Consider the following 17,298-nt stretch of genomic DNA (forward strand, 5'->3'; position numbering starts at 1 on the left):
TTCATTGTGGTTAAACATGATACATCGTCACCTGAAAGTCCATAATTGAGCTACAGTTAAGATGTGTCGTACACTTTGTGTTCTTAACCCAAAATATCATCAAATTTGGTGCGTGGAATGCCCCAATGGTTGGACATGAAGACGCTCGGGGGATTTAGATATACACCTAAATCTAGACCAATGTTATATTACACCCACCTCTTAAAATTACACCCAACCTTTTTATTAGCTTGATTTTTTTCTTTAAAAATAAATTTTTGGATTTGAATAACATAACTTTATTTTGCTGGTATTTACTAGATGTACCACTCACCAAACACAAAAATCATAAAACCCAAAAATGACATATTTCGCATGATTGAAACATCTGCCATTTTTACAAACCCAACTATGAATGAGTAAATTGAATTGAATATCTAGTCCTTGATTGTAGCATTTGATATTGATTTCATGCTTATATATGAATAATATGATCAGAGCAACAAATATCAATATAGAGCGATCTTGAGGTTATGCAATCTCCTCATATGAATGAGTAAACTGAATTCAATATCTAGTCCTTTATTCAGGATATCCGTGATATAAATGGATCGCTCAATTGGTTAGTGGCGTTGTTTTGTCGACAACTTCTTCATCTACTTATTCTGGTTTGTTTTTCTATGATCTACTTAGTAGGTATTAATTTTCCAATTGCATGAGTTGTTCGTGTTTGTGGTGTTTGTTGTTATGGGGTTCTTGTGCTATAGTGTATGACTCAATTTGAGTTCTGTTAAATATGTATATGTGATTCGTTGTTGAGCTGAATCTACTGGTTAGATGTATTCTACTTGGGAAATTAGTTGTTGTACCTGTGTTAGGTAACAATGTGTGAGGGTTGAACATGGAAGACATGTGGTTTTATAGGGTATGGTACTTGATTTGTTTTTTCTCTCCTGTGGAATAGATACGTAACTTCTATTCGGTAGGTTAATTTTGTGGGATGTGTAGATTGTTCCTTACATATATATTAATTATTCTTTCCACATATGTAATTCTTCTGCTGCATAGGACCCTACCTCTAAGGTAGGAAGTGTGAGTTTTATAGGTAAAGAGTGTGGGTAGCATATGTACGTAACTTCTATTCATTAGATTAATTTTGTGGGATGTGTAGATTGATCCTTGCATATAGGTTAATTATCCTTTTCATATAGATAAATCTTCTGTTGTATAGAATCTTACCTCTAAGGTATGAAGTGTGGGTTGGAAAAGGAAAATTAGACAACCAAAGAAAGAAAATTGTGTTTTTGAATAGGAAAGAATGTATATGCTGAAAAACATGATCAAATAGCCTTACAATGGAAAAACAATATAAAGGACAACTTGATAGTTTTTGACATTCATGACTTGCGACAGTAATAGAAATAACATAATTTTTTTATATTTCGTTTGATTATTCCTTAAGATAAGGCTGATTTACCAAATTGAATATTTAATTTATGTTTATAACTGTTGCATGTTTATAGCATTTGAAAAATTGTAAGAATTATAGTTATGGAAATATTTTTCATTTATAGCTAGAAGGGTAAAAAAGTGAACTCGATTAAATAATTTAAATATATTAATTCTAGAAAAAAAAACATATACGGAATGTTAATATATGTTTTGGGTGTAGATTAAAAAAATAAAAGGGTGTGGATTTATCTGATAAATGGAATTGAATAATGAGTTTATCACTAATTTTCTCAAGACTCTCTCATCGTCAAAACTAAAACAAACCTCTTCTTTAATATCCTATCGCAAACTATACACATGTTCACATCCTCCTTTGTAGTCGTTCAAGTTTAGACAATGTATATGTGATTGTACTAAAATTGCAAGTAGTCGTATTCCGAATTGCAAGCTAGCAACAGAACATGTAGTGTTAGAATATTTCTTCTACCTACATTAGTAACTCAGTGATCCGAGACTAATGCTGAATACCCTGATCCTACTTTGAAGCACCACCTTACTCTTTCAAAACCATCTCTTTAAAAATAAACGAACTTCTCTTCCTCTTGATTGAACCAACTTCATCTCTTCCCTCTCGAAAAAACCACTTGCTTTGAAAACTTGCATTCATATATCACATACCAAAACTCCAGCTGATACAAAGAAGATAGTATTAGGTACTACTAAACCATTAGTGAATCATGGCTGAGGAGGACCCGAAAGAAAAGGCTGACCGTGAGCGCATTTTCAAGCACTTCGACACCAATGGCGATGGCAAAATTTCGGCAGATGAGCTAGGGGATGCATTGAAAGCACTCGGCTGCGTTTCAACGGAAGAAGTGAAATACATGATGGAAGAAATTGACACCGACCGCGACGGCTTCATTTCGTATGAGGAGTATATATCTTTTGCTCTTGCTAACCGTGGTCTGATGAAGGATATTGCCAAGGTCTTTTGAAATCTAAATAATGATGACATTCCTCTTCCAATGTATATGTTTCTGGCATGGAATCCTTTTCATTGCATGTGTTTTTGTAAGTGATTCACCTACCAGAGATGTGCACTAAATTATTGTTTGGGTTGATTTGTAAGTTTCTCAGAATAGAAATGAATGCTTTTGTAGTTGTTAAACTGTAAACTTGAATGTTCTTAGAATCATGTCAGCCAAATGCGACTTCAAATTAACGTGCTCTTTTATCTGGGATAGACAAACATGGACGGTGACCTATACCATACCACCTAGAGTTTATGTTTCTAGGAAGTATGATACTTTCATGTTTTCTTGCATTTTCTGAAGAAACATATAGTACAGGTCAACACTACACGTTGAAGTAGTAGGTACCCTACCACAAATCAATTATTCAGATTAGCAGATGAGTCTACATTATTTATCGTTCAACTATTTAGTAGTTGCACATAGGCTGTGGTAGAACAATGCCTGCAAATTGACCATAATTCCAGTCATCATTTGTATCACTGTCTTACCATAGAACCAATGAATCGAGAAAATAATAATAATAACAAAGGTTGTATATTTCAACTCCAGTTTTCAAATTCACTAATTCAATCAAGGGCTTCATTCCAACACATTGGCGCAAATGTGGCAATATCTAAAGCAACAAGCTACTCAAGGGAAATTTCATGGAAGCGAAACAAGACTGGAACAAAAATCTATTATCCCTTCCATTGTTAGAGGAGCTGAATTTAGAAGATATGTACACACACACACACACACACAAATATACTCATATTCCCCTATTTCTATCGACAATTTTCTACCACTCCAGTCCTTTCAGTTATCAGTTTCTAGCACAGTTCAAATTTCAAACTAGCAACAATACATCTATTGCAGGGATAACAAAATGATCTAAACGAGCGGACATCTAGTCTAACGCCCATAAAGGTGATCATCATCCTCAAGCTCAGAAACTCCAAGCATGGCCAAAGCTAGGTGACTCTTCATCTCACTATTTGTTTGCTGTAATTGTGAATAACAGTCAATGACCAAGCCATTTCCCAGAAAACCAGACTTCTTTCTCTTGGAGTAAATAGGCTCTTCTTCCCCTTTAAGTATTGTAATTATCTCACCAATGTGTGGCCTCCTAGATTCTTCGTTAGTGATACAGGCAGCTGCAGCTTCAATCATCCGCCCTATTTGATTTGAGTTTGTCGAAGTGCATTGTAGGTGAGGATCAAGCAACTCCTCGATAGCTCCTTTACCTTTATGCAAGAGAGGTTTTGCCTGAGGAAATTAGAAGCAACAAATTGTCATTGAGTGGTTGAGTACGTGTTTTAACAATAAATTAAGATCAACAAACCTGATCATAGTATATCTACTCATGGACAAAGTATATATGTGTCTCCACGCCATAATACACACCTCTATATAAAATTCTTCTAAACAAAGAAGTTTGATGACGTACATAAGAAACTAGCCTTAAAAAACCTCACGTTCATATTGGGATTTCGGGTTAACACCCTACGTAAGAAAATTGTGCACCAATTGAATAACTGGCCTGCTTATAACAAAGTAGGTGTGGAAGAATTTTGGCTCTTATTATGACTAAACCATTTCTAGTGTGACAAGCAATTAGGGGCCCATTAATTCAGTATCACAGTCAAGAAGGAGCTAAACCGCTAAAACATTCAAAAAATTAAACATAAAGAAGGTAGTAAGATACACCTACCCAGAGAACCAGATTTTCTTCTCCTTGAGGCCTTCTTGCTTCAATTGGCTTCCTTCCCGTTATCAACTCCAGCAAGACAACACCAAAAGCATAAACATCAGTCTTATCTGATATCTTTCCATGCTGGAAATACTCGGGAGCCAAGTAACTGCACATGTGAATTCAATTTACAAATTTATGGACACAAGCAAAAGGAAAAACTTTTTCGGTTGTTGGTCTATCATAAGTTTCAGGGCGATCATACCCAAATGTTCCTTTCACCGTTTTACAAAGGAAAGGAACCGAAGGTGCCGAAGTCCATGTGGCTAATCCAAAATCGCATAACTGCAAACAGTGTCAATATCAATAACCAATGTCAGATATATCTACATTTAATTCAAAACCAGAATGAAATTAATAACAGAATTCCCCATCTACCTTGGGTGTTTTCTTCGAAGAGAGGAGAATGTTCGAGGGTTTGATGTCTCTGTGAACAATGCACCTTTCAGTTCCATTATGCAGATATGCAATTGCCTCTGCTATTCCTATTGCAACCTTGTGCCTTACAGACCAAGAAAGCATTGAAGAGCCCTGCACTCCCCTCTTCTTCTCTGCAAACAGAGTATGTGATCAATTACTCCAATCAACCAAAGCCAATTCAAATTCCTTCTGGAAACAGAAATTAAGAGGACTTACCATGCAAGTGACGCTCTAGGCTTCCCCCAGAGATATACTTGTAAACCAAAAACAAGCCTTCCTCTGGATCTATGCAGAACCCCAAAAGAGGTGTTACATTTGGGTTTCCAAGAGAGCTAGAAATCATTAACTCCCTAAAAAACGCCTTAGAAGACTCCTTATCTTCCTTGTCTAATCGCTTAACTGCCACAACTGTCCTCAAAATCCCAACTCTACCCCTAAACACACAGCTCAAAGCTCCTCTCCCCAAAACTCTGCCTACCCAAAACAACATAACGCATTACAATTCTGTACATAATGATGAAAAGCATTAAACTTACAAGAAGAACAACAAACCCATTACTTAAAGAGGTTACCTTGTGAGAAATTGCGAGTGGCCGCACGAATATCGGCATAGCTGAATCTAACCAGAGTGCTGGCCATTGGGGAAATGTTTCTCTCTAAAGACTCGAATCTCCTCCATTTCAATTCCTTAGCTTTAGACTCGCACAAGCCATTGTCCAAATTGACCATGAGAACAGTGGCAGCAGAGGAAGAGGTCATGTTCAACGACTCAAGCTCAACTTGAGAGCAGAAGCTGAACCTGAAAGAGGAGTGAACCGAGTGTGGATCAGCACCAGTCAAGACAGCTCCTCCACACCCACCAGACTCTGCAAGCAGCCACGCCTTGTTGTGCTCCAAATTCATCTTCTTGTTGCCATTGCCGTCGTCGTCATCATCATGTTCATTCTGGGTGGTTCTAGTTTCTGGGGGTGGAGGAGGAAGAAAGCAGGACAGGCCAAACTCTCTAAGCATCTTCTTCACCATGGTCCTGACTGTGGCCTCATTGTGGTGGCAGTAGTGATCTGAGACTACTATGGAGGAGCAAGTGTATGGTGCATTAGCATTGGGGGGCTCTCTGGAGCCTCTCAAAGTGTCTTGAGAAAAGCCCATTTTGGATGAGCAGATCTCAAGGTGAAGAAAGCACAGAAACCCAGAAACCAGAAGTGAAAGGAACAACAAAATAAAGTGAAAGCTGCCTTGCTTGCTGGGTGGGAGAGAATGAGTTGAGGGGGGGGGCTGTGACTGAATGAGTATAACAAATGGGGTTTTGGATTAAAGAAAAGATGGGATTCATTAGATTTGGAGAAAGTGAAATGAAAGAGAGAGAAGGAAACAAATATACATGTGATTATATGTAGTGGGTGTTTATGGTTATGGGGTACGTTGCTTCCTTCCTCTTGGTTTTAAATAGTGTAATGTTTTCCCCTTAAAAAAAGAATAGTGTAATCACTGTAATGTTTTAATGGGGACATAAAGAGAGAGGGAGATTCCCTCTGCTCAGCTTAATGTGGACAACAAAAACCCAGTAACCTAACCACCACAATGCTGCTCATTGAGACTGAAGTCTACAATCATTACCTTTTTGTTTTCACTTGAATGATTTTAGCAAATATTAACTGTTCTAGTAGCATCATCACATGGCCTCATACCGTAGCGGATCCATGATTACAATCTTGTTCTTAATCCTATGTTTCACTCACTTTTCAGTATTTTGGTTGTGCGTCTTAGAACTTAAGATTATAACTTCTTAAATGCAACATGAATTAGCCCTTATATATAACTGAAAGTCATAATCCTTCTATGATTGGTAATCTTTTTTGCCATGATGTTTTCGCCAAAAGTTTGTTTCTACTAAGGTTTGTGAAACAATGAAGGTGAGGATTGTGAGAATGCAGAAGCAAAACTGAACATTGACATGCCTCAAAGCCCGGCAGAACCGACCAGGCTGATCCCGTCATTTCTAAAATAGAAATTGGCCCGAAATTAGAACAATCGGTCCGGGGTCGGGCCTTGCAAAAGAGTGCCGGTCTGGGACCGAGCCCAGCCCTAGTTTCTACATTACTCATGTTTCAAAAGGATAAATTTATAATTTTGAATGTAATTATTAATACATAGCTGAAAAAGCTATGTATTAAAGGAGACGGAAGTAGTAATAATCATAAGCATCAAGGTCAAAATCATTAAGTCAAAGTATACAGGATCATGAAGCCTAACTGAGATAATGAAGAGATGATTCGAATGATCAGAAGAACCTTAAAGATTAAAGAGTAATGTGTATGAATGATGGTGATGTGTGAAGTAGAGGATAAAATACACAAATAATAATGAAGATGAGAATCTTAATCGATTATGAGATCACTTTTAGTGTTTGGTCACCCCCAATACCATATCCAACAGCCAGGCACCCCCAACTTGACAGTAGACCATTACACAACAGCGGCACGAGATTGCACCCTTTATTATTTTATTTTTATCTTTATATATACGATAAATTGTTTAATGCTACTGTAATATTACGTGACAATGTCTAATAGTTTACCATTCTAATCACAATTTGACATGAAATATTTAATTAGAAAAATAATATTTAAGCTATTTTGTCAAACACTATTTTGGGTTTCTTTCTAAAACCATACACCCTACACCCTACACTATACACTCTAATACCCTAAACCTTAAAACCCTAAACCCTAAACTCTAAACCCGAAATCCTAGTTCAAAATCATTAATATCCATAAAGGTCATTTCACAAATAATAAAAATATGTTAAATTATAATTTTAGTGTAATAAATCCACGTATCGAAATATATCAGGTAATGAGGACCACTAAGTATTGTCACGTGATGTTACGGTAGCATATAAAAATTTCTCCACATGTAACCGATCTAACATGAACTCTTAGAACGCATAAAGGTGAAGAAATTATACATTTATACCTAACTGCAAGAAAACGATCATGGAGATTAAATTTGTTAGCATGTCTACTACAAAGTTAGCTTCTTGAAAGATAAGAAAAAAATATATTTTTCAAAGAAAAGGATGAAGCGATTCTCTAAATAGCACGTACCAATGTCTTAATTCTCTCATGATTATCCACCTTCCCTAGAATGCAATCCCTGAATAGGTTTAAATCACCTTTTACCACCACTCTAAAATAATTATAGTGCATTCCGTAGAACATCGTTTCTGAAACGAGGCATATCATAATCAGTTAGTAGCAGCAAAAAGTTATCTTAGGATTGAGGCATACCATATGAATTTCTAAAGAAAAACCCAAAAAAATCGTTAAAATTAATTTTGATTTTTGTTTTTGGACAAGAAAAAAAATATGTGGGATTTAAACATGATCTGTGGGATCCATTTTAATATGACAGTACTTGGAGGTCTTCGTATGGTAAATCTTAGGATTAGTCGAATAGATCTCCACTAGTTACTAGTTAGCTTCAAAGTAGAAGCTCGAAAGAAAGATTAGTCTGGGAAGGAGATAATAAATGCTTGAAAACTATTTGGTTCCTGGTATGCCCAATATTAACAACTAGAATCTGAACAATATTTTATGCATGTAAAACATGGTTCTTGAACAAAGCCTCAATTCAAGAAAAGAAGAGCCATACCAATGTATTCACTTCTTCTTCTTCTTCTTCTTTTTGGGAAATGGGACCATTCCAATGTATTGGAGAGGGCAGTATGTTAGAAAATTCCCAAGCAAAGTGAGCAATATGAAAATAAAAAGATTATTTCTTGTTTTTAATCTGCTCCGCATAGTGTCCAAGCAAAATATTAATTTATAGATTCATATTTAGTTCTCAAATTTTATTCAATAACTTAGATTTAGAGTGTGATTGCTTTTGCTGAGCAATCAACCAAGAAGCACTAAACTTATTATAGCCTAAAGATTCCCAAATGAATTGATCTAGTATCTTACTCACAAGATTATGAACAACAAAAATTGCATCACAGTATCAGAAGGAAAAAAATGATAAAAGAGATTCTTTTTTTTTCTTTTTTTTAGTAAGACGACAAAAACTTTATCAGATGAAACAAAATCAAATGATACAACTTTCAGTTGTAACTACAGCTTGAATATAAGGGGGATGAGAAAAGAAAAATTCTTCCTGAACTAGAGTCGTAGCATGAGCAGCCACAAGATGCGCTACCATATTACCTCTACGACTAACAAAACCAAGATGCCAACATCCCTGTTGCTCCATTTTTGCTCTAACATCATCATAAATTCTTCCTAACATACAAGTGTTAGCAGTAGCCGAAGGATCCAGCTGAGCGTGAACCACTTGAGAATCCATTTCCAAGATCACTGGATTATAACCCTAGTCAATAGCAAAATCAATGGCCAAACTACAAGCTAACAATTCAGAATGTTCGGCCGAAAGTAAAGCATGGCGAGGACTGCCCCTCCAGTTACCACCGACCCATGCTCAATAAGTGTAATATCCGACCTAAGATTCTAATTTTATTATTCGACATATTTAAAATGCACTTTCCAATATGGTTTAATATCTTGTTGTTACGGGCACGGCTAATATTTTAATACTCGATTGGATTTTTATGGATTTCTAAAGCTCTGTATTTCTTAATTATTTTTTAAAATTAGACAATCAAATGGGGACTGTTCAATCAAGTCATTTGATCTTGACCATCCATTCTTCTTCGTTTAAGTATCTCAGACTCTTTCTTTTTTGGGAGACGACGGGTTCTAAATCTGTATAAACTCATAGGCTTAGTAAGAAGTTTAATAAAGATAGATCGACACAAGGTCTATAGTTGTTCGCCGTGCCATCGACGGGCATGACTACGTCCACTTAGGAACTTAGGATTCCACTATGTTAGGCCCAACAACCTTTGTAATTATACATGTGAGGAGAGGTTGGAATCCTTTCTATCTAAGGGAATCTCTCATTTTATAGCTAAGGAAAGCTCCCTCATAATCCATGTTTCCAATGTGGGACAAACTATTCGCATTCACTACTCTTGAAGCTTATTGTGGGGAATGGAAAAATGGCTTCCGGTAGTGAATTAATGATACTCCACCATAGTGCAGTAGCCCAAGTGTTGGTCTACGAGATGTATATCGGAGGCGGGGCACGCCACACCGGTTGGATGGCCCACGAGGTCATTCCTTATGCTTGGCGGTGTGAACCATACATGGTACCAACAGGTTCACCTGATACAACTCTAGGGTTCTAGAAGCTCCAACGAGTTTCTCCACTACCCAAGACCACCGATTGAGTTCTACCACCAACCACCTTAGGCCATTACCATTGTCTGTCTCCACCGCATCATTTTCCTCTTCTAACCTTCTATAAAAAAAATCCATTTATTTGTGTGATTTCATCTAACTCCATCCTATATCTGAATTACTTTCAAGTAATTTGGGTATGGGACTTGAGTGTAAACCTTGTTATTTTCAGAGATAAACTAGATAAAGTGAATAAAGTAAAACATAATCAAAAGACTATTAACATTAAACTACCATGCAAAAAATCAAAACACATTTGGTCTAATGTGATATGTCCCGAACATTTTACCCTTACGATTCTACTTCTACCTTTTATCGAGAGTCCTACTAAGTGTATCGACTTAAAAATGTGACTTTTCTATGCGTAAGTCTTTCAAGAAAACTTTCTTCATGAAAGTTGTAGGGCTCGTCGATACGAATTCGTGGACACGTGGCATGTCTAAATCAGAGTTCGTATGAAGAAGTTACGAATCAAAAAAGGTATTTGGGCATTTTTGGAAACTAGTATAAATAGGTGGAATTAAAGAGAAAAAGTGGGAGACAAATTAGAAATTTGCGGGTCGGGTACTATTCACCCGAAAACCAGTCGGATCTTCTTTCCCAGCGATCTCCATCGTCCGGTGATGCCACTGTGTTGGCCACCCACCGAAATGACCAGAACGACATCGCCTTTCAATTGAGCTAGATCTCTAGTCGAGCCGACCACCGTGCACGGAGCTGCAACTACCGGAATGGCTTCTGTCTCCGGCCACCCCAAGAGCTCGGGACCACTTCCTTCCCCCTATTTCCCTCCCTCTAGTTTCAATTCCAAGTACCTAGAAAATCGAATCGAGCTGCAAGATCGAGTTTCGTGATTCAAGACACCGTTGGCATCTCAACTGATTTCCGGCCACTTCTTGGCCAAACTGAGCTTCGATGTAGGTATGAAAGTTGCTTATCTTATCTTGATCTACAACTTTGATGTCGGAATCGAGAGATTTTGGAGAGGTTGGGGATTGGTGGCGCTTGGGGCCCACGCACAGCCACTGTGGTAGCGCGTGTGACAGTTTCTAGAGCGATGGGTTGCTTCATTGAGTAGCTTATGTTGATACGAACCCAACGACATCTCATTTGTTGATTTTGGTTTTCGTATGAGTTTGTTATTCTCGATTATCATTGGTAGATGTGTTAATGCTTTAAGAATTGTGTTCATTTAATGTTGGTTGTTATATGTTTATATCGATTGATGATTGATATGACGTTAGTTGCCTGTGTCAGAATTAGTGTTAGGATTGTGAGATTAATTATCAGGGAAAGGTACGCGGATAAACATTGAGTATCGTGTGATCGTCCGGGTTGTGGTTCCAGTTATCTCAGTCGGATTGATTGGCTTCAGCGTTGAGTATGGGTTTAAAAAGGATATTGATATACGTTTACGAGTGAGACTCAGGGTGCAGTGGTATTGATATACGTTTATGAGTGAGACTAGGGGCGTAGTTGTGGACTTTTGGATGAGGGGATGAACTAGCAGATTTATTCTATTTATTTTCATACGGTTGAGAACTGTACCTTGTGATATCCCTTTCCGCCTGGGAGGCGATATGGTATAGTCGATGATACTATGATATCTCAATACCCTCTCCATTAGCACAACGTGACGGTATTGGGAGCCTGGGAGTACTATTGTTGCCCGGGGGGCATTCTATATGACATGATGATATATTATCGACTAGCGGGGCTAGTCCTCTTATTTGATACCAAAAGAGAGGGGATGAACCGACAGTGAAATGACGATATGATATTGACTAGCGGGGCAAGTCCTCTTATTTGATACCGGAATAGGGGATGAATCAGCAGTGTACTGACTACATGATATTGACTAGCAGGGTTAGTCTTCTTATTATATACCGGGAGAGAGGGGATGAACCGGCAGTGTTGCAGATGTTACTGGGTCGCTAGAATAGAGGGGATCTATTACGTGTGTGCGTACGTATAGGGATGAACCTGTGATAGGTCGATTTTAGTGCGTAATGTTATATGTGTGGCTTCATAGGCTTATTTGTATTATGCGGTATCAACGTTTAGATTATATCATTATTGCTATCTAGCGGGGCTAGTTTCATATATAGATGTTTGATTTTTAAATTAATATGTTATGTAAGATTATACGTTGATAACGACCCCCTGAATTCTTAAAGTGAGATAGGTGGTTGTGGTTTAAGATGAGCTAAAAGCTGTAGGGGTCGATTGACGTTATATGTCTTTATGGATTTTATGGGTTGTGGATGTCGTTGTTGATACTTGAATTTGTTCTAAATGATGCCGAGGTCGGTTTGATTGGGGGAGCAGTTGGCTCCAGGTACTGAGGTGGATTTATTATTATTACAAGTGTCGTTTGGTGCAGGTAGGGTTGACTACTGTCAAGGGAGACCATGCTGAAAATTATGTATGCCTCATTTGATACTGGTTCCACACAACTCGCTCTAGATATTAGGCTATTTTTGGGGCCGATTGTGTCATAATGACATAGTCTCTTCTTGTTAAGAGGAAGATTGTGAGTTGACTCAAACTAGTCTCGTTGTAGTATTTCAGTTGTTAACTAGATTTTTTTTAAAAATAAAAATCAAACACCCACCATACAAAAGATTTACAAAAGAAAGAACCATAGTTCAAGCCCATACCTAAAACAAATTAATTGGGTTGAAATATCCAAAAGTAATTTTTAATTTTTAATGAGGGGTAATTTGATAAATTAAATTGAGGACATATGATTGACATTAAAATCTTTTTCTTGTTGAAGGAAAAACACTATTAGTGTGCCTTCGTTAAAGTAAATAACGGAATGAGTTAATGACGTTTATGATCAACGGACATAACGGATAAATCACCATTATGTAGCCTTAATTACCATTTACTTATATTATAATCATGATCCCTATATAAAGGGATTATCAATGAGATGAGTAGACCATTCCATTTTCCCTACAACACGTTATCTGCATGTTGCCTCCAACTGAGTTTTTCTGCCAAAGAAGAAAAAACAAAAAAACCCCAGAAAATTTCTTATGTCGGAAAAAATTGCATAAAAAGACAAAGCCACAGTAGAAATCTCTCTGGGCACCGATAATCTCCGATCATCCTTGATCAGGATTCCCAGTCGGCGTCGAGGTGGTCTTTTCCGGTTGCCGCCTACCCCAATTGACGTGACATGTAGCCCAGCTCCGGTAGGCAACTCCAAATTGACGGCGACTACAACCGAGCTTCGGGAACTCAAAATTGTGGTGGCCACCCAAATCCGCTCGATGTGCTGCTTCAAGGAGTGGACATCACGGTGGATACATGGATCTGACCTGAGAGGATTTTTGGTGAAAGGGGCAGGGTCATTTGTCCCTAGGTAAAAGTTTTTTTACCCTACGTAAAAGTGAATTTACAGAAAAAATTCTTATGCAGGTAAAAATTTAAAGGTAATTCTCAAAATTACTGGGCGACAATCTTAGTTCACTATTTATAATTTACTATTTATTGTAAATTTAATTGAATTTATAATGATTAAAAGTGACTAATCGTATATATGTCGTTGTTTTTGTATGTGATTTATTAAATAACAACGCAACGAGCTACATGAAATTATGAGATCAAGAACTGCCTAATATGCAGTTTATATGGAAAAATACAATGTAATTTAAATTTAATTTATATACATAAAATTATATATGTTACATGAGTAAAGTAGTCTCTGAATATTATGACATGTTATATGCTATGCAGATTTAAGTTTGGTTTTAAATTTAATTGCTTAGCATATAAGTAAACCGTAATGCTATGATTTGTGTTTGCAGCATTATATTTATACATGATTTTTGGCACGAGTACAATACCTTAGTTTTGTGAATTATGTAACCATGTTAAATACTATGTTGTACTTGTTATACATGTTATGCCCATGTTAATTATTTTATTTAGCATATTATATGACATAAGTATAACCATGATAATGAAATCTCATGAGCATTATATGAAAATTGATAAACATATTATTGTGATAAAGTAGTTTCACGAAGCATTGAAAAATACGACCATTGAAACTCTTGGTCTTGCAATCCAATTTGTATTTTTTGGAAATGACGAACTTGTATGACTTTACTATTATAATGCAACTCCAAAGTGACCATAATGTATCTTGATATGTTTAATTTTTGTGTATGTCTATTTAAAGTTTTAATTAGACTTCTATACTAATAAGTTTCGTACTCTATCTACAGTTGGTTAAACCAGCACAACATATCTTGGACTCTAAAGAATTTGAGTACTAACCTCCATGCAAGCCAGCTAAGGCTCAATTATGATCAAATTATGCAAACATGTTTCCTGCAAATAGTTTGGAAGCGTAATTAAAATCTTGAATGACAAAATAAAGTCTCTTAGGACAAAGAAATTTTCCCAAAATGAAATTTACATAATACGACAGTAATAACCCGAAAGCAAATGACAATTACTATGAACATATAGTTTCCTACAAAATGATCAATGATAATTGATACCAATGTACCGTGTGACAAAAAGATATAGGAGACATGACATGAGAAATGAAGCATCTTATTACGAAATGAATAAAGAATGATGAAAGTATGATGATTTGAAAAAGTGTATTCAATATTGAATAACATGATTTAAAAAGAATCAATTCAAAACAAGCGATAAGAATCTAGCTCAATTAATGAAGTTTCAGACTTTGATTATAGTCTGCTTCTAATTTTCCAAGATATAATTATAAATTATATATGCCTAAAATTTCATTAGACTGCGATATTGAAGTATTTTTGGATTTGACAAAACCTTGATGTAATCGTTGACATACAACCAAGGTTATGAATTTTTCTCAATGAATTGAGAATATTCGAATATTAATCGAGATATACGCAGTTCGATTTTTAATATTTTGACTTTGCGAAGTATTGCATAGAGTAAAGCAACTTCGCAAAATATTAGTATGACATAAATAACTGAATGCAAAAAAATGCATCATGCGATCGCCACAGTAGTAGTACTGAAGAATAATAGTACTATATCCATAGATATAAATAATAATATCAATAATGATTGCTAATGTATAATCCTTCGGAATTTAAAATATACATGCATTATGAGATGGAGATATCGTTTTACGATTCTATCAAATTACTCTGAAGAATTTGGGTTTATATTCCATTTTTTCAAGTCTTAACTATATACTTCATTGACACTTTATGTAACAAGAGACAATCGAACCCTCATACATTTTAAATATTTATGTCAACAACTTTCCATGTGAAAAGAATAAGTGAGATTACAGTTTACTTCCTTTGCACTATCTCTAATGACTGCGAACGTAACCGAGTATGAGAGAAATTTATAAGTCTATTTAGCAAGTATATAAGAAATTGCTTAATGTATCCAACAACGTCAAAAGAAATTGACCTTCTGGATTTTGACATATTTGGGCTTTGACATGATTTACTGGGATACCCAGGTCGTGATATGTGTGTTTATATATTAGAGGAGTTACACCAGGACACTCATATTTTGGATAAATAGAAGCAAGAATAAAAGAAACAAAAAACTATAAAAATCCTTAAAATATAATTTTATGGAGGAATTGAATATGTGATTACATTCTCATATTTCGTCGTTCCTCTAAGATGGAACCGTGAAATTTTTGATGCACAAGTATATGCACTAACACCATATTATACTTCTTATATATAATTGTGATTATGTATGTAAAGCTAATCATTCAAAGCTTATCGATCGCTCAAAGAAATTTAGATTAAGATCATCCTAAGCAAAAGGACATGTATTCTCACAATGTTCAGATTGAATCCAACAAAAAAATTATGTGGATTAATTCAACCAACTTGTGGACACTTTAAATAATTTTTGGTGTTGGTTGATGTGTCGACACGTTGGTCACGTGTTATCACACCATTCATTACTAAAACTAATGTTACTTATGCTAGTTACAAACCAACTTGGTCTTACGAAAAATGACTAAAGTACTAGTCTTAATGTTGGTAAATGGTAATGCGCACCAATCTTTTCGTTTAGGGTAATGTAATTTTTGCATACACAACTTCTTACTCACTAGTTCTTGTTTATCATCATAATTATTGTAAAAGGAATTACAATCAATAACATCAAATGATCGAAATACTTGAGCTCGCGAGGATTGACACCGATCTACAATCCTTGAGCTAAACTAGATTAATCTACGTGCCAATTGTGACGCCACATCGCATAATGGAGAAACCAATTAATGTTCTTATTGGAGACGAGCATCCAAATAGTCTGTTATATTGCAACCTTGACAAGCGATCTCTTTTTCCGCTAGATCTGTGGAATATCACTTTGATGAGACAGTATTCCTGTCGTTAGGGGGAGATAAAAACAAAGAATGTTCAAGTGGAACAACATGAATTGTCGTGGTTTGTCCCCACTATGTCTCATCTTGGTCCCCACTATTACACAAAGTGATGAGATCACAGATATTAGTTGCATATATGCTTGCAAGGTTCAATGTCTTAAGAAAGAGGACATGACACCACCCAAAAGGAATTGAGCATTGTGTCACCACTATAAAATAGTGGCATGTCTATGGTGGCATAGTGACGCCATAAAGTGGCACAAATGGTGTCATAGGCCATGGCTCTCGAAGGAAGAGGGGGTGACCACCTTACATTCGATATATACTCAATCACAAGAAGAAAGCAAGTTTGACACAATTTGATCCATAATTTCAAATCCGCCTCATAAAAGTTTCTTGAATTTTAGTTATTACTAGGGGACACCTCAGATGTTAGAACAAATCCTTGAATATATAGAGATCTCTACATATACAAACCGCATGAGGATGTAGGATATTGAGTCTTCATATCGAACCATACTTCGTTGAGAAATAGCAACGTAGTAATTTTGGCCAAATGGAAAGAAGCGATCCAGCATGAACTAGGGTTCACTAACAAAAAGGTAAGTATTTGGGCAGGTGAAACCGACACCGCAAGTGTAAACCCTATCATATATCTTTGTTAAGATGCGTATGAGAAATAAGAGTTGAGACTCACCTTATGGTGCAAGGTCTCTCACAAATGCACTGGAATCAACGACGAGGAGATATTCTTTTGTAATGGACCACAAAGAGATATTCTCGTAATGGATGTCATTGCACTCCACTACCTTATCAGTTTGGTAGTTTCCGAAAAACTGATAAATGCAGCTTATGAAAGTTGTAATAAGATATCTCTATGGGGATCAAAATTAAGACATATACATGAAAGTCATAGAACATACTTTATCCATCCAAGAAATGGTTCTAGACCACGTAGCGTTACAAAAGAAATTGAAACGTTCACAAAGTAAGATACTTGATAATGAA

General features: G+C 36.2%; 2 protein-coding genes across 2 annotated transcripts; one reads left to right on the plus strand and one right to left on the minus strand.

The window, feature by feature from the left end:
- The first annotated feature begins 2,168 nt into the window (after nt 1–2,168).
- LOC126796527 (polcalcin Nic t 1) lies at nt 2,169–2,426 on the plus strand. The gene has a single exon (XM_050523358.1). The coding sequence runs from the start codon at nt 2,169–2,171 to the stop codon at nt 2,424–2,426; it is 258 nt and encodes an 85-aa protein (XP_050379315.1).
- Nucleotides 2,427–3,059: 633 nt separating this feature from the next.
- On the minus strand, nt 3,060–5,875 carry LOC126790782 (probable serine/threonine-protein kinase PBL7). Its single transcript, XM_050517131.1, has 6 exons — nt 5,187–5,875; nt 4,831–5,088; nt 4,573–4,745; nt 4,400–4,479; nt 4,156–4,303; nt 3,060–3,710 (listed from the first exon to the last, which is right to left on the minus strand). Exons 1-6 carry the CDS (start codon nt 5,761–5,763, stop codon nt 3,357–3,359), a joined length of 1,590 nt encoding a protein of 529 aa, XP_050373088.1. The 5' UTR covers nt 5,764–5,875; the 3' UTR covers nt 3,060–3,356.
- Nucleotides 5,876–17,298: the final 11,423 nt, after the last annotated feature.

The sequence above is a fragment of the Argentina anserina genome, chromosome 1 (genome assembly GCF_933775445.1).
Source record: "Argentina anserina chromosome 1, drPotAnse1.1, whole genome shotgun sequence".
Lineage (NCBI taxonomy): Eukaryota > Viridiplantae > Streptophyta > Magnoliopsida > Rosales > Rosaceae > Argentina > Argentina anserina.